Source organism: Raphanus sativus, chromosome 2 (genome assembly GCF_000801105.2).
Source record: "Raphanus sativus cultivar WK10039 chromosome 2, ASM80110v3, whole genome shotgun sequence".
Classification (NCBI taxonomy): Eukaryota; Viridiplantae; Streptophyta; class Magnoliopsida; order Brassicales; family Brassicaceae; genus Raphanus; species Raphanus sativus.
In genome coordinates this window covers 36,027,631-36,050,618 of record NC_079512.1, presented here as the reverse complement: position 1 = coordinate 36,050,618, position 22,988 = coordinate 36,027,631, and the positions used below count along the sequence as shown (strand labels likewise).

Sequence of the window (22,988 nt, the reverse complement as noted above, 5' to 3'; positions counted from 1 at the left end):
TGAATTTATCTAAAAATAGATTTATATATTTATATATTAATTATTTTTATATTTAACGTATATAAAACATCAAGAATGATACCTTTAAATTGGTTTAAAATACTTAAAAATATATATAGATAGTCAAAAACAAATATCTGAAATAGTTAAAGTATATTCAAATCACCAAAAATACTTAAAATAATTATTGATTTCGTATCCAAATTTTTAAATCAAACCAACTGATATGTTAAGCTTAGGTATTCTGACATATGTTACTTAAATTTATAGGTAATATATTACTTTATTTATAGATTTTGAGAAATTTTAAATATATAGTGATTTAAAACTTTAAAAATAATTTAAATATGTTATCCAAACCCAAACCAAACCCGTAAAGATCCAAATCAAACTCAAACAAAAATTTAGAAACATCCTAATAGGACTGAAATCTTTGACCTCGATAACTCGAAACGTAAACTGATCAGAACCAAACTCGTATGGATGTCTGAAAACCCATCCTTAGTCATTATTATATATCGTATAATTTCATCATATAATTAATCGTATTTTATATGTACCATCATATAACTAATCATATAATTAATAGTATTTAATATGTATTTTAAAAATTACATATATTATATTTTAAAAATTTAATATGAAATATGAAAACTATAATTTGAGTTGGTATTTCAAATTGGGCTTTGTATTGTATTTTTCTTATATATATTGACAATATTCTTTTATAACGGACTTAATAACTTAAGCCCATTACTTTTTCTATTTAAGACTATTATCTTTGTTTCTAAACAATTTTTTTTTTAAAAGACTACAATCCATATTTCCAAACACACCAATTTTTTTTAATACTCTTATCCAAGTATTCAAACACACCGAATTTATACTTCAGCTTTAATAAGATAGATACGGAACTCTTTCATAAGTGACGGAACACTGTTATTGCTTTGTTCTTGCAATTTAAGAGTTTAACCATTTGAAGTAAAATGGCTATAATTTATGATCATATGATTTGATTATCGGTTGAAGGTTGTTTTCTTTCTTGGTTCCAATTTTGAGTTACCCAATTACGATTGCACATGCTCTGATCCAAATTTAAAGATATTATATCACAATTTAGACTTGTATGGAAACATACAGACTCAAACAAACACATAGCTTATGACGACATTTTATTCATCCAACTTCGTACACACACACGACAACAAACCAACAACATAAACACACACATTTTTTGGTTCACACTTTAAGTAGGAAATAAATCGTACTAATTATTTAGTTACCAGATCCTGATCCAGCCCTAGATCCAGCAAATGAACCAGCAGATGAACCGGCTCCCGATCGACCACCCGAACCACTAGAACTCGAACTTGATGACGAGCTAGAGCTAGAACTAGATGATGAGCCTGAACCAGAACCTGCACCAGCACCAGAGCCTGAACCCCCGCCGCCAATACCAATCCCCAATCCAACGCCCAGACCGACCCCAATCCCACCTAGGTCAAGCCCCAAGTCTTTTCTTGCGACTCGGCTCTCAGTTAACATAATTAAACTTGAAATTACTAATAAACCAAGAAGAACTAGACCTTGGACCCTAGCCATTTTGGAATTCTTCGTGTGTAAGAACCTTTAAAAGAAAGTTGGTATGTAAAGACTTGCCAATCAATGTGTCTTGAGTTTGTAGGCTTGTAGTGTAACTTAGTTGGATACAAGAGAGAATAACATGTTCGGGTATTTATAGAAGCTTTGGGATAGATTGAGACATTACGTGTTTATCACCAAATTTATTTCTACTACGTTATCATTTTCTTTTCATACTTTACGAGCACTCAAAATTAAAATAGCCATGCGTACCAATTAAACACAGAGACTCTTAAACACATGTGTTTATAGTAAGTAAACACATGGTAGTCTGACTAGATATATAATTTTTCTGAGCACCTAAATATAAAAAAAATTGGTCAAACTATAAGATTTTGATCTGCAATACATGCAAAATGTGGAAATTATGTAAAAAATAAACGAACTTAATCCAAGTTATAATTCGTGAGGTTTTTGACTGGTGAGGTATAAAACGTTCAAAGAAAAAGAGATTGTGGTATTATTAGAAGTCTTACTACGTCAATATAGTCCACAATTTCAGTCACAAGTCTATATTATGATCATCCAAAATGCATAACGAGATTATTATCCCCGAAATTTAGTTCTAACGAAACGTTAAATTTAATAGAAATGGTAACTAGTGCACATTATCTATGGGTGCATGTGATGTGTGCATTATCGTTTTGCTGCTGCCAACCCATCAGAGTCAACGGTCCACTAAGTTGAGTGGAGTGGTAGTGGTTTATACACGCAGAAACTAATAACTCATATATATATACCAATGGTCACTAATCTATAGTCCCCACTCCCCACTATGAAGTATCATTGAACCTAATGCGCGTGCTTAAATCATTGTTCGAGAAAGATCGTTCACATTGGTTATGTTTTATTACGAATGACACTTTTTTTTTCTCAAGCAAGATATCACCTTACAAAAGCATAATTTCAGACAAACAACTATTTGATTAGTTTTTAACATAAAATGTTCTATTTTTGATTTTGAATCAGTGTTTAGTCTATAAAATAAGAATAAGGTTATTTGAAGCACTTAAATTAATATATTAACCCCTTTGTGTTTCAAAAAAAAAACCCCCTTTGTGAGCACAATTCTCACTACGATGATAATACTATAAGACCGCTATTTTCTGAAAATTTATATGATGTCAGAGTTTTAGAAAATTATTTGGATCTCATTAAGCTGAATTCTGATGATCCTACAATCATTGCAATTAAAGGATTCAGCGATAGTAGATTGTGATTCTAACTACGTTAACGATCTTTTCATGCTATATTCTATCTTTTTAAAAAGTATGTATAATGCTATATTCTTATTTTTTTGTGATGCCAGATGTTTAATTCGGGTCAAAGATTATTTCTAAAGGTTTGAGCATGAAACCAATTTATAAAGATGTATAATTATTCTGTTACTTTGGTTACGTATCTACATTATGTATGTGCGGACTGGTTTCTTTTGTTGTTATAACTTGTTATATATAATTGACATATATATGTTGGTCTCTCTCTCAAAAAAAAAAGAATGCAAGAATTCTCAAAATTTAAAACAATATGAATCATTAATAAATGATATAGAGTACATAATTTACCAAATGTTTTGTTATACTATGTATGATGACTGATACATGCGAAAACGGAGAAGAACAAAAAACAAACGAGCATGTAGTTATTTTGTCAACTATGAAATTGAAAAAATTACAACTTATAGTACAAAAATAAAAACATCTATAACACCAAGAATCCATTTCGAATATGGAAGAGTACATAATTAACCAAACACGCGAGAAGCTTTCCCATCTCCTTTACTCACCCACTTTAGAAAATGAAAATTTCAGCATTTTATTATTTCACACTAAAAATAATTACGTAAAACACATAGCATGGATAAGATATTGCATGCATGCGATATTCTTCATTCAGTCGCCGCCTTCACCGTATCCTCCTCCATATCCACCGCCTTCACCGGAGCCTCCTCCGTGACCGGATCCACCTCCTCCACCTTGACCCCCTCCTCCTCCACCACCTCCACCGTGACCCCCTCCAGCACCACCTCCTCTTCCACGGCCTGATCCGGAACTTCCACCTGAACCAGACCCGGCACGTGAGCCCGCGTATGATCCGGCCTCGGATCCCGCATCACCTCCACCACCACCAGAGCTCGAAGAACTGCTGGAGCTAGATGAGGAAGAAGAGCTTGACCCTCCTCCTCCTCCGGATCCTGACCCGGCACCAGCTCCGGACCCGGAGCCACCTCCACCTAGACCAATGCCGATGCCAGTACCGATCCCTATCCCTATCCCACCAAGGTCTAAACCCAAATCTTTTCTTGCAATCCGGCTCTCGGAGACTAGGCACGATGTGGCCAATATCAACGTGATTAGAACCAATGATGATGAGTTACTCGCAGACATAGTTGTATCTATTGTTTTGTATTTGGTAATGCTTTTTATCTAGAGTGTTTTGGTAGGCGCTCTTGATGAATATGATACAAGATGTTGAAGGTATTTATAGGCGTTCCAGACCTTATTAATATGGTAGTTAAAATCCTACAAACCACATAGTTGTGTCCACACCAATTATGACATAGAAGTAAATAAATTTTATTGGCTATTAATCAAGTTGTGAATACGTATTTGATATACTAGTGGTGACAACCTTGATAAGCACGATATCTCCAAAACAAATTTTAAAATATTTGTTAGAATTGGAGGCATGACCGACCTATACATGAGAGGTCCACTGAGAGAGATCGTTAGTGGAGCATGCACCGAAGAGTGTTGTTCGTTGGCAACGTTGTACATTCTTACATCCACATGTTTATTTTCGTGAGAAAACAATCATCATCTTCTTTCCCTTTTTTTGTCTTCTCCACCTCCAAGTAAATGTGAAATTATTAAGCAAAAAAAAAAAAGTAAATGTGAAATTAGCCTCAAACCGAAACCATACATTTGTGTGGTTTAGTGTTGAAATTGGTTCAACCAAAAGTAACACTAGATAGGCCAATACTGGGCCTGAGATTGCCTAAAGCAGACCCAATAAAAAGCCTCTAACCAAGTGAATGAGTTCATAGATTCATGGAGGGATCAATAAGGTGAATGAGTTCATAGATTCATCTTTTCTGGGTTTTACAGTTCTGTCTGGTTTATGAAGCTACCGTTGACAAACTTTGTCTTTTTATATTGCAGGAGAAAGCCATGGCAGAAGCAAATGAAGCTAGAGTGTCAGGGAACAGTTTGTTCGTGAATGGCTTTCGAAGAGGCGTTTGTAAAGATTTAAAGTATATGCTTGTTTCAGAGCTTGTTCAGGAGTTTCCTGAATCCATAGAGCTTGGATCCATATGCTGTTTAAACAAAGGTGTATGCTTCCTCAAAAGATGCTTATAATCATATGGAGTAATCTGTTGAATCTCGACTGAAGATGCTTATAATCATATCAATAGCTCTCAAGTTTGCTCTGAACTGTTGCTCAGGGTAAATATGAAGAAACGGTTAAGGAATGCACAAGAGCACTAGAGCTAAATCCTACTTACACTATGGCCATGAGAGGGAAGGAAATGAATACGCTTTGCGAGGGATAGATGCATGGGGTCTTGATATTCTGATCATTGACCACTATGGAAATTTGATCGTTCAAGCTCTGCTTAGAAGGCTTAAGAAACTCAACCCAACTCTTTTCTTTTTCACTGTCTCAAACATTTTTGACAAGGCCGCTGAACATGAAAAACATGAGTTCGCAGTTCATGTGCTGCGTGAGTGCATGTACTCTTCTCTACTCTTCTATTCTTCTTTTTATTTGTTGTTTTTGATGTTCACGACTGATTGTTTCAGGTTACAAGTGCAACAATTGCCTGGCATGTGTTCTCTAATGCAATATAATGACTAGGGAAGATCAAATGCACATCTAATGTACGTATGAGCTTCAACTCCATATAAATTATAGTATAATCATGTTGTGTCGGCGTGAAACTATCTTTTTAGTGACTCACTATGCTGCCAAGAAAATACAGTTCACTCGCTTGATTAGAGGCGATTTGTTCATGAGATTGATGAGGACTTGTGATGATGTTAAGCCATTGTTTGCTTTCGTTACAACAGAGAAAGTTCCATTCCAAGCTCTTCAGGTAAAATTAGTCAATTCCTTTAATAGATGATTGAACATGAAATAAAGGTTGTTTTGTTTCATTTTGAAGCCTCTACTATGTACCATCTCAAACAACATTCTCCAAGGAACCGTGTTGTCCACGCCTTCATGTCCTTTTCCTCTGCTTTGTCAGAACCCGTTGTTGGACATCTCCAAGGCAACATTTTTCAACTCGCTTCCTCTCCTAACTCTATGTTCGTTGTTCAGAAGATCTTCAAATCCGGGAGTGCTCTGATGGTTAGACGCGTGTACAGAGAGATTGTGAACGTTCCTGGTGCCCTTGAATCGTCGATGACACATCCATATGGCCACTACGTCGTGCAAGACATGCTAAGACGATTCTATACACTCCTCCCATACATCTTCAACACCATTGTTGCTGCTGTGCTTGCCAGAGAGGAGGAGCTTCAAAGCAACATCTACGGTGTTCACGTCTTGCGTGGAGTCAAGTAAGCTACATTTCATTCTCGTTCTTGTTAAATACTTATATATATATATATATGACCTCTACATCGTTTAGGATATATGTTAAGAAGGTATGATAATGCTCGTGAATGTGATTACTGACCTGCTCTCACCTCTTTAGCAACTCTTCAGTCCTAGACTACATTTATTACAGTTAAATGTTAACTTAGAGGCTTCTTATGATACTTAAAGCTTTCTTGTTAACTTGAAGCTTTCTTGTTAACTTACAGGCTTCTTATGAGAACTAGAAGAACTTTCTAAATTTCCAAAAAGTATCAAGGAAATTAAGTTGGCTGGATATAGGTATTTTTACTCTTTATATTACACCATTCTAAATATATTTATTTTTTTCTGTTTATTTACCTGATTTGCTTTTTTTTTTCCAGGTACATGCATAATTCTACAGAAGAAAGAAGAAGAAGATATATCTGCAAGAAATAAATAAATAGTTGTGTAAAAACATTTTGTGTAAAACATTTCTCCTGTTCATATATGTTTTCTTTTGAAGTTGTAAAGGATTGTTGTATATGCGCACATAGCTTGCTGAATGGTTTTAAGTGCTTCAATTTTTTTTGATGGAACCGTAAGAATTCCGGTACATTCCCGGTTTAATTTGCCAAGATTGGTGTTAATTAGCTAAACCCGGATTTTTCATAGCTTTTCTTACTCACATAATTACAATATAGGGCATTTAACCCATGGAAGAGTTCTGGTACATTCCCGGTTTAATTTGCCAAGACCGAAATTTCCTAGCTTTATTACAATATAGGACTTTATTTGCTGAAGAAACTCAATGTTGTTCAGACAAGACAGTTAACCTGGTTCACAAAGGAAATTAGTTTGCTTTCAATGTTTGCTGAACAACTTCCAAAAGATGTACATATTAACTGAAGTTTTTGTTGCTGTTGCAGAGAGACCAGTCGTTGGAGTAACTAGTGGCAAGAGAGATCATGGAAAGGTTTTGGATGTGAGCAAGGCAAGAGGCGTTTATGGAGGTGGATCACTTGTCAGACAAACAGGAACGAAGAACAGAGCCATGTCCTCCATGACAAAATCTGCTTCACTCGCTGTGCCTCAGGTATCAGTTGCAGTTCTGGTCCATCTTTTCTTGCACTGAAATGCTAAACCTCAAGTATAAATAATAGTCAAGGGGTTCATACTCCTTACTTTATTGCAAACTGGTTTTGTTGCAAAGATTTAGAATTTATAAATTTATCTTAACATTTTATTTTTGCTTAAACATCCATCAAGTAGTGGGACTTCGCATGTTTAATAAAAGATATGGATTTGAGAGTTCTGTTATCTCTTTCTCAAAAGAATGTAATTCTGTATGTATCATAATATATTACAGGTCACATGAGATAGGATGATATATAATAAATGCATCAGCATAACTATTCGATTATAAGCTAAGAATGAAAAACTATAACGGAACAGGCAGACACAAAAACTAATCTCTTTCAGCACATTACAAATTAACTTATTTGGGTACAACAGTTCTCAAAGAACAAACAGGTTCGGACATAGACAGAGAGGGTATCAAGCGGAGTAGTAGAGAGGGCCTCTGGCTTCATCGAAATACTCTTCTTGGTTCTGGAGCACAATCACGTAAAGCGCATAGATTATTCCTGGTACATATCCTACGATAGTTAGGACCAAGCATATCAAGAACTCCAGAGTTGGAAAAAATCCAAAAGCTCCATCAAACCTGAACTGATATGATATGATACAAGTGCTGATAGTGATTGCTCTAAATTTTTATCAGATATATCACACAACCAAAAACAATATACTGCACGAAGCCAACCACTAGTCAGAATAATATATGTGACAAAGACATGTAAGAATATGCTTTTGTTATCTGGAGAGCTCACCTTCACACTATGCTTCTCCGGGATAAGAATACGGGAAAACATAGCGATCTCCACTGTATAACTTTGAATGATCAGTAGCTTGAAGGAGAATCTTTTCCTGACCATTCACACGTCAAACCTGAAGATTTCCCGTGAAAACCAATGCAAGTCTAAAAACGTGAGTAGAGGGATCCAAAATACACATTCTAGGGTGTACATGGGTGTTTGATTATGATTTATATTTTTGTTTGTTTGGAGGGGATATTGTAATGGATTCTGCAAAATTATCAATGTCAAAAAGCAGGCACCAGCTTACAGAAACAACTAGGAGCGTACAAGCAACACAGTGAAATTTCCAAGGAACTTGGATCGTTGAAGCAGGAATAACACCAGATCCATCAATAAAATGCTGTAGCTCGAACTTGACGCCACATAAGATAATTCTGATGGGTAAGCTTCGTCACACTAGACATATTGACTGAAAGGAGAGTGTTTTGGGGGTCTTAAGCATTGAAAAAAAGAGGCACGTTCTGCCGTAGTCTCAGTAAGGTGAAAGAGTCTACATGTTCGAATCCTGATGCTACTCCACCTTCTTAAGGTAAACAGAACGTAGTTCATAGGCCTAAGTAACCTTCAATACTATGTAAGAGTCTCCAGTGAAAAAATTGCCAATAGAAGATTTTGGGATGGGTGCAGGGCTAAAATTCTCTACACGCCATACTTCAATACCGCTAAGTTAACCGCCAAGGAGAATAACATGTAGAGATTAAAAAGATCAACATCAACTAAAAAGTAAATATTCTATCAAGAATCAATCAAAGATGAAATATATGCTAAAAATACAACTTCATCTATATATGATTTAGATTAGGTTTTGCAAATACTGTATATGCTAATGAAAGAATAGTAAACTTGAACCTATATGTGTCTGTCAAGTTTTTTTTGGAAAAGATGATACTCATATTTTCTAAAACTTATAAGGGGTTTATTTACTTTTTTTTTTGGTCAACAAATGGAAAGATCAAAGATAATGATCCTTAAAATTTACCAATCATATTATGTTTATGAAAAAAAATAGGAATAATATTATATATAGGTATATAATCACCGTTGTTCGAAGAAAAGAAAAGAAAGATGACGATGTTGCCAGATAATTTAGTAGAGAAGGAGATACTAAGTCGTGTTCCGGCCACAAGTCTGAAACGTTTACGATCAACGTGCAAACTATGGAACGGTATATTCAACGATACAAGATTCGCAAAATTTCACTATGATAAAGCCGTAAAGCAATATATGGTTCTCAAGTTAATGGAGGAAAATAGACTTTGTTCGTTCCGTGGTGATGAGCTTGGCCTAATAGATCCACTTTATTCAGCTGAATTCAAGATATCTCATGTCTTTCACTGCGATGGCTTGTTGGTATGCACCAGCGAAAACAGAAGAATCGTGGTTTGGAACCCGTGTACCGGTCAAACCAAGTGGATCACTCATTCCAGCAATCATGACATGTTTTACGTAACTTATACTCTTGGAAGATGCTACCAAAACAATAATAATAGCTATAAAATATTGAGACACGTGCCTTGTAAAGAGAAGCGAACATTTGAAATCTGCGAGATCAACTCCGATTTATGGAGGAGGATTCCTCATGACTTCATATTACTGGTGCGCTTCAGATTCAAGAGAGTATAGCGCAGTCCTATACTTACTAAGTTTTGATTATTCAACAGAGAGATTTGCACGCATGTGCCTTCCTGATCCGTCTTGTAGATGTCAAACTGTGTCCATCTCGGTTGTTAGAGAAGAGAAGCTTGCAGTGTTATTACGACCCCATGATAGACCTGGAAAAGAAATCGAGATATGGATAAGCAGTCCGATTGATGATGAGACCAAAGTTGTGTCGTGGAACAAGATCTTCGCCATGGAAGATCGTCCTCAGCTTGGCTTTTGCGTCGAGACAAGTTTCTTGGTTGATGAAGGGAAGAAAATCGCTATATGTCGTGAAAGGTGGACAGGTCGCCGTGACAAAACCAAGCCCTCTCACCAAGACGATACCAAGCCCTACGTCTCGTTGCAATACATTGTTGGGGAGGATAATGAAGTCACGCATTTGGAATTTGAAGCATCTCGTTTTCATTCACATTGGCCACTTTTGTTTAATTATGTACCAAGTCTGGTTCAAATCCAGTGAGACCTTGGAGGGAGAAAAAAAAATCATTATTTCAAGCTAAATGTCGAGTGGTTAAAATTTTATTTGTTCAAATGTTATGAATGTTTTTTAAAAGGTTTTACTCATTCGTAGATTACTTCAAATCACTCGTTTTCACTACAAGCAGACTCAGCATTGAACTAACCAAGTTTAATAATCCATACACTTGGTATGAGTTGTTGTTGATGGGTTTGAAATAAATTTTGCTAACGCTTAAGTAGAAAATCTATTAGTCTCTAAAGATTAAAGATTTTGGCGTGGCAATGGAAGATCGATTCAAGTCCACCATAAATAGAGTATGTCTCGACACGTTGGCAAGGTTTATTTCCCTAATGAGTCCTTAAAATCATTCAAACATTAGTTAGATGATATGATATGATACAAGTGCTGATAGTGATTGCTCTAAATTTCTATCAGATATATCACACAACCAAAAACAATATCCTGCGCGAAGCCAACCACTAGTCAGAATATATATGTGACAAAGACATGTAAGAATATGCTTTTGTTATCTGGAGAGCTCACCTCCACACTATGCTTCTCCGGGATAAGAATACGGGAAAACATAGCGATCTCCACAGTATATATATAACTTCGAATGATCAGCAGCTTGAAGGAGAATCTTTTCCTGACCATCCACACGTCAAACCTGAAGATTTCCCGTGCAAACCCAATGAAAGGCTTAATTTGGACTTCTTCTTTAGGCGGAGCAGCTTTAATCAAGCCTCTCATGTTTACTCCTTGTCGTTGCAAGAGAGCTGCAAATGAGCAACAGAGGAAGATTTCAGCCACTCTGCCTTTACCATCCTTCTATTATGTGGATCATTTATGAGTTTGGTCGTTCAGATGAACAAACAACAAGCTCCTCGTTCTTAACTGCAGGCATTTCTCTTCCTTCCAGGTCTTGCTGTTCCCATTTGACCGAGTTGTTGTAGTAGCAGCAGCATCTGAGTTGTCATTTGCATCTGTTTCCGAAACAGGAGGAGAATCTTGTCCCTCTACCGCTGCCACAACATCAGTTCCTGTGGTGGCTCTAGTACGATGAGGATGCAGCACAAATTGCCTTCCATGAGTAGGAAATAGTTTAAGCGAAGTCGAAAGAGGAAGGACGAGTCTTTGAGTTGGATGATGGTAACTGTTTACGCGAGAAGCTACAATTGATGGAACAATCATTCTTCTTTACAGTAATATTATAGTAAACATAAAGCATTTACACACTATCAAAACTGAAGCTCCATTGAGCAAACCTATGTGAACACAGTCTAACTGGACAAATGAAAATTCTTATCTCCAAACCAATAAAGTTTTAAACCCTTATTATATCTCATTTTGTCTGTCTCTTCAAACCAGGTGTTGGTTGTCTTTTTCTTCTCTCTCCTCGGCACCAATCACACCTCAAACTCTAAAGCTTGAGTCGATTGTGGGCTTGATGCTAAGGCCCAGCATGATACAAAAATTAGGCTCATAAAGATGGCAAAAAGCTTGTGTTCGAATGAAAATGCTAATTTTCTGAGCAAGTGATGTTTTGTAGTAGTGATTCTTATTCTTAATTTAACAAACAATGGAGATCCCTCAAATCATATTGACGCAGTTATGTTTGATACAGAAATATATTCTAGAACGGTGCATTGTAATAAAGGTGAGATTTGATTTAGATGAGATTTTTTTTGTTTGGTCTTGTTTTCAATTGGTTTAATCCGAGATTGCAAAGTAGGCATGGAAAGTGTAAATGAGAATCAAAAACGAATTGTTATTTCAAAGGAAATCAGATGACATCAAATGGTTACCATATTAGAAAATAGTTCCGCTTGCAATATGTAAACAAGAACAAGGTTCCACGTAACACAGTATGACCAAAACCAACGACTTAAATTGAATCACTGATTAGGTTTATACTGTAAACATTAGACTTTTTCAAGAAGGGTTTCTAGAAAGAAATCATTTTAAACATACAGGAGTATATATAGTTTTTGATTGAGTTAATTAACCTTTAATATCAACACAAGTCACAATTATCATGGGTCATGCAACAAGCATCAAGACCTTTTTTATAAGGTTTCTCTCCACGGCATCTAAAGTAAAGAACGTTTTCACACCTGAACCAGACTAATCTTGCCTTTAGACCAACCTTGTGCAGAGTCTATGGCTATGTGGAGTCTCTTCTCCCAGCTAAGATTCTCTGCCTTCTCACTTAAAAGATATTCCTGAAAGTTTTCCATTGTCCATGTACTCATAGATAGATGAGAGCCATGCTATGTCCATCATCGCAGTCAGTACCGGCCCTAAGGGAAAGCTAAATTGTTTAAGTATGTAACGAGATATTCCCCCTTCCTTGCGTCGGCCTGTAAACTATAAAAAAAAATGAACGATTCATATTAATTAGTTCCTCTATAAATAATCTTGCTGTTGTTATTTAGTGTTCCATGTCGACGACATTCTTTAGTTTGGAGAGACTAAAATATTACTACAATGCATTACTATGGCTACAATAAAAATATCATATACTAAAATATAATAAATGAAAACATTACAATAAAATAGCATTCTGACCTGATCTTCATTTGTTTTCGCAGGTAGGAGAGTATCTTTATAGTTGCTGAATATTCTGGGAACAAAAATCATTTTGCTACTTCGATTCATGGTGAACTCTTCTTGAGGTTCATGATGACGGCTGAAAAATCGGCTATTGAGCCGCTTATTGCTTTTGTTCTGGATGATTTGGTCACACACTCCGTTGGTCATTTCGTTCATCAAAAGCATGATAAGGAGGTTTAGAGACTATTGATATAATGTTGTGCTGGAAACTCTGCAACGAAATCATTTCGAGGAAGAGAGACTACTTTGGTATGAACTGTGTTCTCTGATGCAATATAATGAGCGAAGATCAAATGCACAACTAATGTACGTATGAGCTTCAACTCCATATAAATTATAGTATAATCATGTTGTGTCTAATGGATGTTATTCTGGCGTGAAACTATCTTTTTAGTGACCCACTATGCTGCCAAGAACATACAATTCACTCGCTTGATTAGAGGCAATTTGTTCATGAGATTGATGAGGATTTTGTGATGATGTTAAGCCACTGTTTGGTTTCGTTACAACAGAGAAAGTTTCATTCCAAGTTCTTCAGGTAAAATTAGTTAATTCGTTTAATAGATGATTGAACATGAAATAAAGGTTGTTGTTTCATTTTGAAGCCTCTACTATGTACCATCTCAAACAACATTTTGATTTCTATCAAGAAAATGAGAAAGCGTCTGAAAACTTGGTCGACATAATCTTTTGTTGCTTCTTTGGAGTTTAACTTGTCTTTGGTTAAAGGAATTACTCAACATAAGTAATCTTTGTTGCTTCTTTGGAGTTTACTTGTCTGCGGTGGCTTGCGGTGGCTATCTCGTGAGAGTCAAAGTTTAACAAAAGTCGCAAGACAGTATTTTAGTGGTGTTTTGTTTTTACTTTTTTGTTTCACTTAAGTTTTTGGAATATTCATTTTTTCTTCAAATTATGATTCTTCATTTTTTGCAGATAAAATTTTCAAATTATAAACTAATCTTTAAATTCAATTTTTTATTATTTTTAAATAAAATAAATAATAAGTACTGATTCATCCATCTAATTTCAAAGTCTATTATTATTTTATCTAATTAGATGTAACAACGAAGAATTGTGACGGATATTAATCATAAGTGTTACCTTTACTTATATATATATATATATATATATATATATATATATATATATATATATATATATATATAATATATATATATTTTGGTGTTTTCTTTATAAAATCAAATATTCTTTGTTTATTTATTTATGTTATGTGTAGTATTTTGTATCATAAAATAATGTTTTAAATATAATAAATAGTAATTGTGTTTGGATTACAATTAAAAATGTTAATTTAAAATTCTTTCAAAAAATATACAATTAAAATGTTTTGGATAAAATCGGTAAATTTGAAAATGTAGTTTGGTCAAAAGAGGAGTCAAACACATCAGTCTCATATAGTTTCTTCATTTGTCATCATTACCGTTAAAGCAAAATATATACATACATGTCTATATTCTAATAAGTGTAGAGCCTCTTCATTGGATAGTTTGATAGAAAACTGATAATCTTTTCTTTTTGCGTGTTATCTTGGACCGGATAGTTCCATGGCGAGCAAATCTAAAGGCTGTTTGATCATCGTCATCGTCGAAAGCCGAAGACCCAAACATTTGTAAGTTGGATCATTGCAATGTGCTTCATTAAGCCTTGAGACAGAAGTAGTAGACAAAGATGAGATTGTCTTAAAAGAGATTATTGGCATGGTAAGAATGTGAATGGTTATGAGAAGCAGCCCATCTCTCAGCTAAACCATCGCCTTCCAACATCAAAACCACTTCAGACATTTTAGGACGATGAGCTGGAAGATACTGCGTGCATAGCAAAGCCACTTGCAACATCTCTCCCACTTCAATCTTATCGTAGTTTGTCCCTAGTTCTCGGTCCACCAGTTCCTCTACTTTCATTTCTTCATGTAGTTTCCTTACCTAAACCAAAAGTTAAAAAGCATGCTTATTTATGTTGATCATATCAAAGTAATCAAGAGAGTATGATTATGAGTCTCATTTGCTTACCCATTCCAGCATAGCTCCCTTTTGGCTAGCGGTTTTACCAAACTCAAGAGCTCTCAATCCGGTTATGAGCTCAAGCAAGAGTATACCAAACCCAAACCACATCGGTCTTCTCAGAAGACTGACCGGTGGAGAGATATTCAGGTGCAATGTGGCCAACGGTGCCACGGACCGCGGTCGTGACATGAGAATCCTCGTGGTTGAGGAGCTTCGCAAGACCAAAGTCACCAACAACCGCTTCAAAGCACTCGTCCAAGAGTATATTAGCCGCTTTGACATCTCTGTGAATGATCTTTGGATCACATTGCTCGTGTAGATACAACAAACCTCTTGCTGCTCCAACCGCTATCTTCTTCCTCACGTTCCAGTCCAATGGCGGTTTAGCTACAACAGTGAATAACAATAAGCTCAAAGTTGTCAATGGAAATGATGAGATTTGAACCAAGAGACTTATACTAACATTTAAGCTTCGAGGCGACGCTGCCGTTGGGCATGTAAGGGTAAACAAGAAGCCTTTCACTAGAAGTTTTGCAGTAACCAATTAACCGAAGCAGATTCCTATGAACAGCTAAGCTAATCATCTCTAGCTCGGTACGAAACTGTGAATCCCCTGAAGTTCCATTAACATCCTTTAACCGTTTCACTGCAACCATAGTCCCGTCTCCTAGCTTTCCTCTGTAGACATTACCGAATCCTCCAGCGCCGAGAATGTTCTTGGAACTAAAACCATCTGTAGATACATACAGCTCCCTGAACGTGAAGCTTCTTAGATTCCCTAGTCCTTGTAGCCCTTCCTCTACTGAAAAGGCAAAACTTTAAACATCATCTCCATGATATACAAAACTGTAATGAAAAAAACAAAAAGCTATAATCAACAAACCGTTTAAGTTAAGGATCAGTAGTAAGCCTTGCTTGTTTCTTACGGTACCAACAAAAAGACCCGAGAGCAACGGTTATTAAAGCAACAAAGCCAAGGCTTACACCGAGAGCTATCGCCAGTCTATTAGACCTGCGTCCTACACACACACTCAAAGTAACAAGACTATGATGAATGAAAGGATGGAAAGTTACAAAAAAAAAAAAAACAATTGCAAGAAGGAGAAGAAAGTTTTACCAGATGAGGAGCTCAATGAAACATAAAGAGGACTTGAACTGATAGATCCAGAACAAACCTCAGGTGGGCTGTTTCTACAGATCAATGGATTCCCAGCAACACTACAGTTCAAGTAACAAGAATTATTCCTGATTAAAATATAAAGAATTAGTGAAAATCACTTTGACATGTTCAAAACATAATTACTTGAAAGTCTTGGCTGGGAATTTAGGAACAGGGCCACTAAGATTGTTGAAAGACAAGTCCCTAACATTACAAAACAAAAGACAATTCAGACAAAGCCTTGGATAAAGTAAAGAAAAGACAAAATCTATATAACTTACAAGAAGGAGAGATGAGGAATTTGGGATAGAGAGGCATGGAAGGGCCCAGACAATGAGTTGTTGTTCAGTCTCCTATAGGTAAGAAGATGGTTTTATGAACTGATAAAAATCATGAAAATGATGAACAAGATTGAAGAGAAAGAGAAACTCACAGGTATTGAAGGCTGCTTAGCTGCTCAACGGAAACGGGAATCTCTCCGGAGAATCTGTTGTTGGAGAGATCCAAAGTTTGTAACCTTGGAAGTAAACCGATCTCTGGTGGGATTTTGCCGGAGATGTTGTTACTCTGCAATGACCTTCACAAGTAGGAAGGAAACAGAGGAGGTTTAAGAGATATACAAAATAAATATTTTAGAATTTTAGAAAGACAGAACAATGAAGGAGGATTCGAGTTCGAGGTTGTCGTGATCCTTACACTTGTCCAAGATTTGTGAGGTTTCCGATGGACTCAGATAGAGTTCCCGAGAGAGATTGGCTTGGAGCTCCTCTAAACAATTGGAGAGAGAGAGAGAGTTAGACATTAATGAACTCCACAGAAAACAGAACAAAGGAAACTCACAGGCCAATGACGAGGTTGTCTGAGGAGCAAGTGATCATTGCCCAACTACAAGGATCAACTGAAAACTCGTCCCAGTTGTTCAAAACTCCATGAGGATCATGCAAACCGTTCTTTATATTTATTAACGCCTCCACTGTTACCATTTAACCAAAAAAAAAAAATCCAAATTTTTAAACCAAAGGAACAAATAAAGAAACTCTCTATAGTTTTGCTGTTGTAATGTTACCTTCAGGGTTCCTAGGCTCAGAACAGAGAGAGAGAGGAGAGAAAACAGAGAAACAGTAAGAACAAGTGAAGAAGATGAAGTTGATCCAACAACATCGTCTGCTTAGTTAGCACCATTGAGAAGTTTAGTTTAGATAAGAGAAGTAAACAAAAACTCTGAGAGAGAAGGGAGACAACATAAGGATGTGCCCACAAACACACATAGAAAAAGAAGAGAAAGCAAAAGCAAACCACTCTGCTTTATGATATGTTATTCTTTTTTTTAATAAAAGAAAGAAATGTTGGGTCTATCAGTCAAAGAAGAGTCTTTTCTTTGTTCCTTCTTTCTCCACGAACAGTCTCTCTCACACAGGAGAAGAAGGTTAAACAAACAAACAAAAGCCGTTTAAATGATGGCAAAAGAGAGAGAGAGAGGTTGGTTTGTGGAGGAAGAGAGAGAGAATCAGGGGAAGCTGATACGAGTTGTCGGGCCCGGGATGGTGGATGCTGGTCTACTCTACTCTACACACTCTCTCTCTCTCTTTTCTTTGTCTTCATGGAAACAATACTTTTACCATTTGAGAATTTGCTATCTTCCTACCTAAATTTGAAACTTAACGATAGTGATATATTTAATGATTCGCACATATAGAGATTATTGTATAAAAATGTCAAAACACAACAAGATGAGATATTCAGTGGTGGTACAAAGAGAGATGAGAAACTAAAAGTCAATATAAGGGCATGATTATCGGGGTCCTTAACCCCAGTTCTTAAGCTATTTTGGTTTAAAAAAAAATAAAAAATACGTAATTACACAAGGACGTGTCTTAATTAAGAGTCGCCCTTAGCCGTTTCGTCTCTTCTCTCTCTCTCTCTGTGGCTCTCGTCTCCATCCTCTCCTCTCCATCCTCTCCTCAATCCAAAGGTTAAGCTTCTATTTCTGTTCGATCAATTGTGAATTATCCTCTCTTCTCTTCTCTTCTCCACACTCTTCAGGTATCTCTCTCTCTCTCTCTCTCGCTTACTAATCAAGCAAAGCAACAGGTTCCATTCTCAAGAGACAGAGACGACAGGTTCACGAAACCTTCGTTGCTTCTCCAAGAACCAAATCCATTGTTGCGACTTCTTGACAAGTCAGGAACCTCTTCCGAAACACCATTGTTAAGCGTCATACTCTGTCCATACGATCCTCCGTTAACGTAATCGTTCAGAAACGACGATGTTCTTTGAGAGTAAGGATTCATCATATGTTGCAAATCTACTTCACGCTGAGGAGGAGGAAGAGACCAACCCCCGCCGCCATTGATCCCTTGAGTTGATGGAACACCCTCTACCTTCTCAAGTCCTTCAGAAGCTTATGCACAAGTGTAGCTCTCAACAGATCAGTCATATCATCGATGTGGTCAGTCTGAACCAGTTAGGATTTCTTAAGATGTGCATTGATCCTGTCGGGTACACACATTTCTGATCCTGTCACAGAAGCTTTTAACTTAGCTGATGATATACTTCCTCAGGGTGTTCATGGGATATCTGATATCATTACGGTAATAACTTCTTGTGATTGTTTATTGTGTGTATGGTAAATCGTTTAAGAGTTTGTCTTTGTCTTTGTTTAGCTCAGTTGTACAATATATTTTATTAAGAGACAATATGAAGTTTTTACCAATAATCTGCATATTTGAGATTGTCCTTGCATTTGTCTCTTAACATCCAAATACTAATAAAATAATTTAAGGACTCAAAAATTAGTTCTACCAATAATCATGCTCTAAGCCTTGAAACAGGGAGAACCCACTGTTGCCTGATTAGTCGTTCTGTTATGTTACGTTAATTGTGTATTAGGTCCCTATAAGTTTGATTATTTCCTTCTTTTGTCACTCTATTTTCTTTGTTATTATTTTGGCCCACCCCCTCCTTTCGTATTAATTTAATCCAAAGCCATCTCACTAATAATTACATCTTTATCTTTATCTTTCTTTTTCTTATTTTATTATGTTTCTATCTTTTTCACCTTTCAATCACGTCTTTACTTGACTGCAAGTCTGCAAGAACATTCATGACCCCAACGTTTCGAATGTATGTTTTTTATAAAGTGTTCGTATAAAATGCTACAAAATAATCAAGTTTTTTTTTTTTTGTGGTAAATCGACTAGCTATGTTCATTTAGGATAATGAAAAGAAAACTCATTTAGTTATCTGGACAACGCGATAAAACAAAAACACAAATAAGATGAGTAAGTGCTCCTGCATCAGACCAAAACAGCTAAAAATTTCTTCACGTCTAAATTATCAGCAGTCATAACCCGATCACACCACTCAACTTTACCCCAAATATCTCCTCCTTGACGCCTTTCCAGCGATATCTCCGCACACCAAATCTTCATTGTTCTGCACCACACTCCTCCTTTAGGATAAGGCAAACGACTTCCTATAGAAAAACATAAACCCAGTTTCCCACCGTAGCTCGTACTCGTAGTGCCTGTGCAATTTGGGCTTCTAGTCATATGCAACACATCTCCCATACCTTTGACCACTCCCCAACGCCTCTGATTTGAATCATATGCTCTTAACTCTCCCTCATCATTATCGTAATAGTACAATACATCATCTACGACACACGCATCTTGCCACGCCTTAGAACTCAGCATCTCTTCCCTTTCCCATTTACCCTCCTTTGGCTTGTAAACAAAGCTTTTATGATAATCCGTTGTGTACAACTTATCAGCCATCGCGACACAAACATACCACGTCTTACCTAGATCTATGTCTCGTCTTAATATCATCCCAGGCTCCCACATTTGTGATTTTGTATCGAACACCACCATCGCCTTCTTCTTCTTCTTCTTCATCAAGTCGAAGCTGTTTCCTATCACGTAGATTCTCCCATCGATGACGTCAGCAATTCTAAGAGACATGTGCGAAGGCATGTTGGGGAGATGCTCCACAGTGTGACATCCACAATAAATTCTTAACACGCCATCTCTCCCACCACCAATCAAATAAATGCTCGAGCCTACGGAGAGAATGCTTGCATCAAGCTTCTTAGCTGGAAGCGAGTGGATAAGGACCAAGCGGCGTTTGCCGCCGTTGGCTTCCCGGTACAGAGTATACCAACGGTAGTCACGTGATTTGTTGTCATAGAGGAGAACATAGAAGCAAGGTTCGGTGAAGCCTAAAGAGGATCGTCTTACGTATAGCCCAGGTGAAGCAACAAGTGATCGGAACTGCTTGGAAACGAGGGAGAGTGTTGGATACTCACACCTTGGAACACGTGCTAAGATGTCAAACATGACGTCCTCGGGAAGTGGCATAATCAGAGCTGGTGCTTGAGACTTCATCTTTCTCTCAGTTTTGGAAGTCATCTCCAAAAAAGAGCTCACACCCTACTTTTAACAATATGGGGAGAGAGAGCGCAGCTGAAACCCTAATCTTCTAGAGATGACTGAGTTTATAAATTAAGTCCTCTCCTAATTATGTTCATTTGTTATTAATTTTTTTTTTTTTCGAAACCACAACTCAATTCGCATTGAGGTCCACAGCCCACATATATGGACTAATAAATAATCAATCATCCATAGCCCACTTATTACATTTTCGTGCGTATATGTTAGTCTATCTGGTTAGTGGTTAGTATATAATTATATAAAAAAATCTGATTATGTTCAGAATTTGAATAATAGGTTAGTTAAAAATATAATATGTTGACATCGTTCAAACACTGTGATTCGTTGGTCTAGATTGATAAAACGTACAAACTTAAGATCCAAAACTAGTGGGATTAGAGATTTTGTGATCGTAGTAGTAATACTAATGATTTCAGCTATTTGATCGAAGAGATGATTTTATTTTTTTCCTTATAACGTAATCATTTTTTCTAAAGCATAACACTAAATTCAAAGTTGAAACCGATAACATCGAGATTGAACTAATGATTATATATCATCTTCAGATCTATCCAATCTTCTTGATGACTATTGAATAAAATCATGAAATTTATCAATTTTGATCTTGATTTATAGAATCAATTACTAAAAGAACAAGATAGAAAAGGAAAAGCACGAGATGGAAGTGGCCAAGATGCCGAATTAGGCTGAGCAAGATGAGGTAAGCAACGAGATGCTTTGCAACCAATCACCTTATTTTCTCACACATGCATATTATCAATGACCCCTTCACGCATGCATACATCTTTGTACTTGTTTCATATTACATGCACTTTTATACTTGTTTCACACATTTATTTCCTACGCTCGAGAAATTAAACCTATATTTTACGAGAGAAATATTGCTGAATGTTTGACGAATAATGTTAACGTTAGACTTGGATTCGTAAGACTTACAAGTGCTCTTTCACCAAAGTGGAGAGAAACTGAATGATGGGACAAATCTGGCTGCAGATCTATATTATTATACGAATAATGCAAACACATACGAAAAGAGGGAACTTCTTACTTTTTCATGATGTGATTATATAAAGTAGAATCTCTTCCCAATAATTTGCACCACGTAATAAAATTGGGTATGTTCATCTCTATTTCCTTCAGTAATGTTTGTTTCATCTTTTTATCCACGGGACCATATATTCTCATATGCACCAATTATATATGCTTTATTCCATTGAAGTCCCTTTATAAATACTGTTATTTTTTGTTCTTGTGTTAAAGACTATTTTGTGACTAGTTCAATGTGTGTAGCACATGAGTGTTGATTAATTGTGCATCCTACTATCCTAGGAGTCTGGAATCTGAGTCATAAATCATATGTTTAATTTATGGATCTTGAAGCCATTTTAATGCTTAGTAAAATTAGTGGGAAAATGCTGCTTTTACCTTCTATTATATTGACATGCAATATGAATAAGCTGATACTACCTAAACCAAATCTGTACTTAATATATTTGTATCTATCGGCCCGTTAAATTCAACTGACAGACAGGTAATCTAGTGACCTAAAAAAAAAATCTATGGGCTTTACGCATTAAGTTTCCAAAAGCAACCGAACAAGCAAAACATGTGGGAAAAGGGCAGCAAATCTTCTTTTTTTTCAATGAAAGGGCAGCAAATCTTTGTCGGAGGCTCGGAGCGTATATTCTTCTGCGCTTTCCCATTCCTCATATGGTCGACATGATTCTTCCACGTTCTCTAAATTTTCTACTTCTTTACGGGCTTATAAATTTTCTACTTTGTATATGAGCAACTGAGCATTGCAATACATAAATAAACTATAAAATATATGTTGTTTATAAGTAAATGGAATTGTCCGAGTGTTTTAGTACCGTTGAACAAGTGCTTGAAAAAACAAGTGCTTTATACGTTTTAGAACAGTGTACTTAGTTGAATTTGTTGAACCAAACAGAAAACAAGAGCTTAATAATTTAACATGATTGCCAAAAAAACAAGAGCCTAGTTTGGATTCACTTCATATTTGGGCTTTGAAGGATGACCTATCGGGCTTAAATACCCTGCAAAACCCAAAACATTTTTTAAAAATGTTAAATTTTTTTTAAAAAAAATTAAATTAGATTTAAAAAAGTTAAATTAGATTAAAAAAAAAAAGTTACAAAGGCTCTGACTCTGGTTGAACCCAAAACATTTGAACACACAGAAGATACAAAACAAAACATATGTTATCATGATAATTGATTGGTCAATAGCATCATGGGCCAAACGGTTTGATAGGTCCAAATTAATAGAGGAAAGGAAACACATCGTTCATGCAGAACACACACTCCCTCCTTTTTATTGCTATTCTATCGTACTTTGCTTCTATTCCTCTGGAATTTAAGTGTTTTTACCTACCTCTCTTCAAACTTTCAAAGCTTGTTGGTTAGAGAGCATTCATTTCGCAGAAACCAAAAGAGTAAATCTCAGCTACTTAAG

At 36.2% G+C, this 22,988-nt stretch overlaps 3 protein-coding genes, 1 long non-coding RNA gene and 3 pseudogenes across 5 annotated transcripts; 3 read left to right on the top strand and 4 right to left on the bottom strand.

Annotated features, from left to right (window-relative positions):
* The window catches only part of LOC130508720 (uncharacterized), a 3,809-nt pseudogene extending 2,829 nt beyond the window's left edge, over positions 1 to 980 (top strand).
* A 105-nt stretch (positions 981 to 1,085) lies between these two features.
* Positions 1,086 to 1,719, bottom strand: LOC108828052 (uncharacterized). Its single transcript, XM_018601609.2, has one exon. The coding sequence runs from the start codon at positions 1,600 to 1,602 to the stop codon at positions 1,276 to 1,278; it is 327 nt and encodes a 108-aa protein (XP_018457111.1). The 5' UTR covers positions 1,603 to 1,719; the 3' UTR covers positions 1,086 to 1,275.
* A 1,540-nt stretch (positions 1,720 to 3,259) lies between these two features.
* LOC108828081 (glycine-rich protein DOT1) lies at positions 3,260 to 4,115 on the bottom strand. Its single transcript, XM_018601643.2, has one exon. The coding sequence runs from the start codon at positions 4,026 to 4,028 to the stop codon at positions 3,534 to 3,536; it is 495 nt and encodes a 164-aa protein (XP_018457145.1). The 5' UTR covers positions 4,029 to 4,115; the 3' UTR covers positions 3,260 to 3,533.
* Positions 4,116 to 4,726: 611 nt separating this feature from the next.
* Positions 4,727 to 6,803, top strand: LOC108839550 (uncharacterized). 2 transcript variants are annotated; one of them, XR_008937435.1, is made up of 7 exons: positions 4,727 to 4,971; positions 5,087 to 5,365; positions 5,445 to 5,522; positions 5,624 to 5,737; positions 5,807 to 6,206; positions 6,453 to 6,525; positions 6,609 to 6,803. It is a non-coding gene; the product is annotated as an uncharacterized LOC108839550 (long non-coding RNA). The 2 variants fall into 2 exon arrangements; XR_008937439.1 differs by having other exon boundaries at positions 5,087 to 5,375.
* Positions 6,804 to 9,209: 2,406 nt separating this feature from the next.
* On the top strand, positions 9,210 to 10,266 carry LOC108841700 (probable F-box protein At5g47300; annotated as a pseudogene).
* A 3,918-nt stretch (positions 10,267 to 14,184) lies between these two features.
* LOC130508168 (probable LRR receptor-like serine/threonine-protein kinase At4g30520) lies at positions 14,185 to 17,628 on the bottom strand (annotated as a pseudogene).
* A 1,583-nt stretch (positions 17,629 to 19,211) lies between these two features.
* Positions 19,212 to 20,561, bottom strand: LOC108840976 (F-box/kelch-repeat protein At4g38940-like). The gene has a single exon (XM_018613770.2). The coding sequence runs from the start codon at positions 20,469 to 20,471 to the stop codon at positions 19,359 to 19,361; it is 1,113 nt and encodes a 370-aa protein (XP_018469272.2). The 5' UTR covers positions 20,472 to 20,561; the 3' UTR covers positions 19,212 to 19,358.
* Positions 20,562 to 22,988: the final 2,427 nt, after the last annotated feature.

Coding starts and splice junctions, on each gene's coding strand:
- LOC108828081 (XM_018601643.2), bottom strand. CDS start 4,028: ATGTCTGCGAGTAACTCATCATCATTGGTTCTAATCACGTTGATATTG.
- LOC108840976 (XM_018613770.2), bottom strand. CDS start 20,471: ATGACTTCCAAAACTGAGAGAAAGATGAAGTCTCAAGCACCAGCTCTG.
- LOC108828052 (XM_018601609.2), bottom strand. CDS start 1,602: ATGGCTAGGGTCCAAGGTCTAGTTCTTCTTGGTTTATTAGTAATTTCA.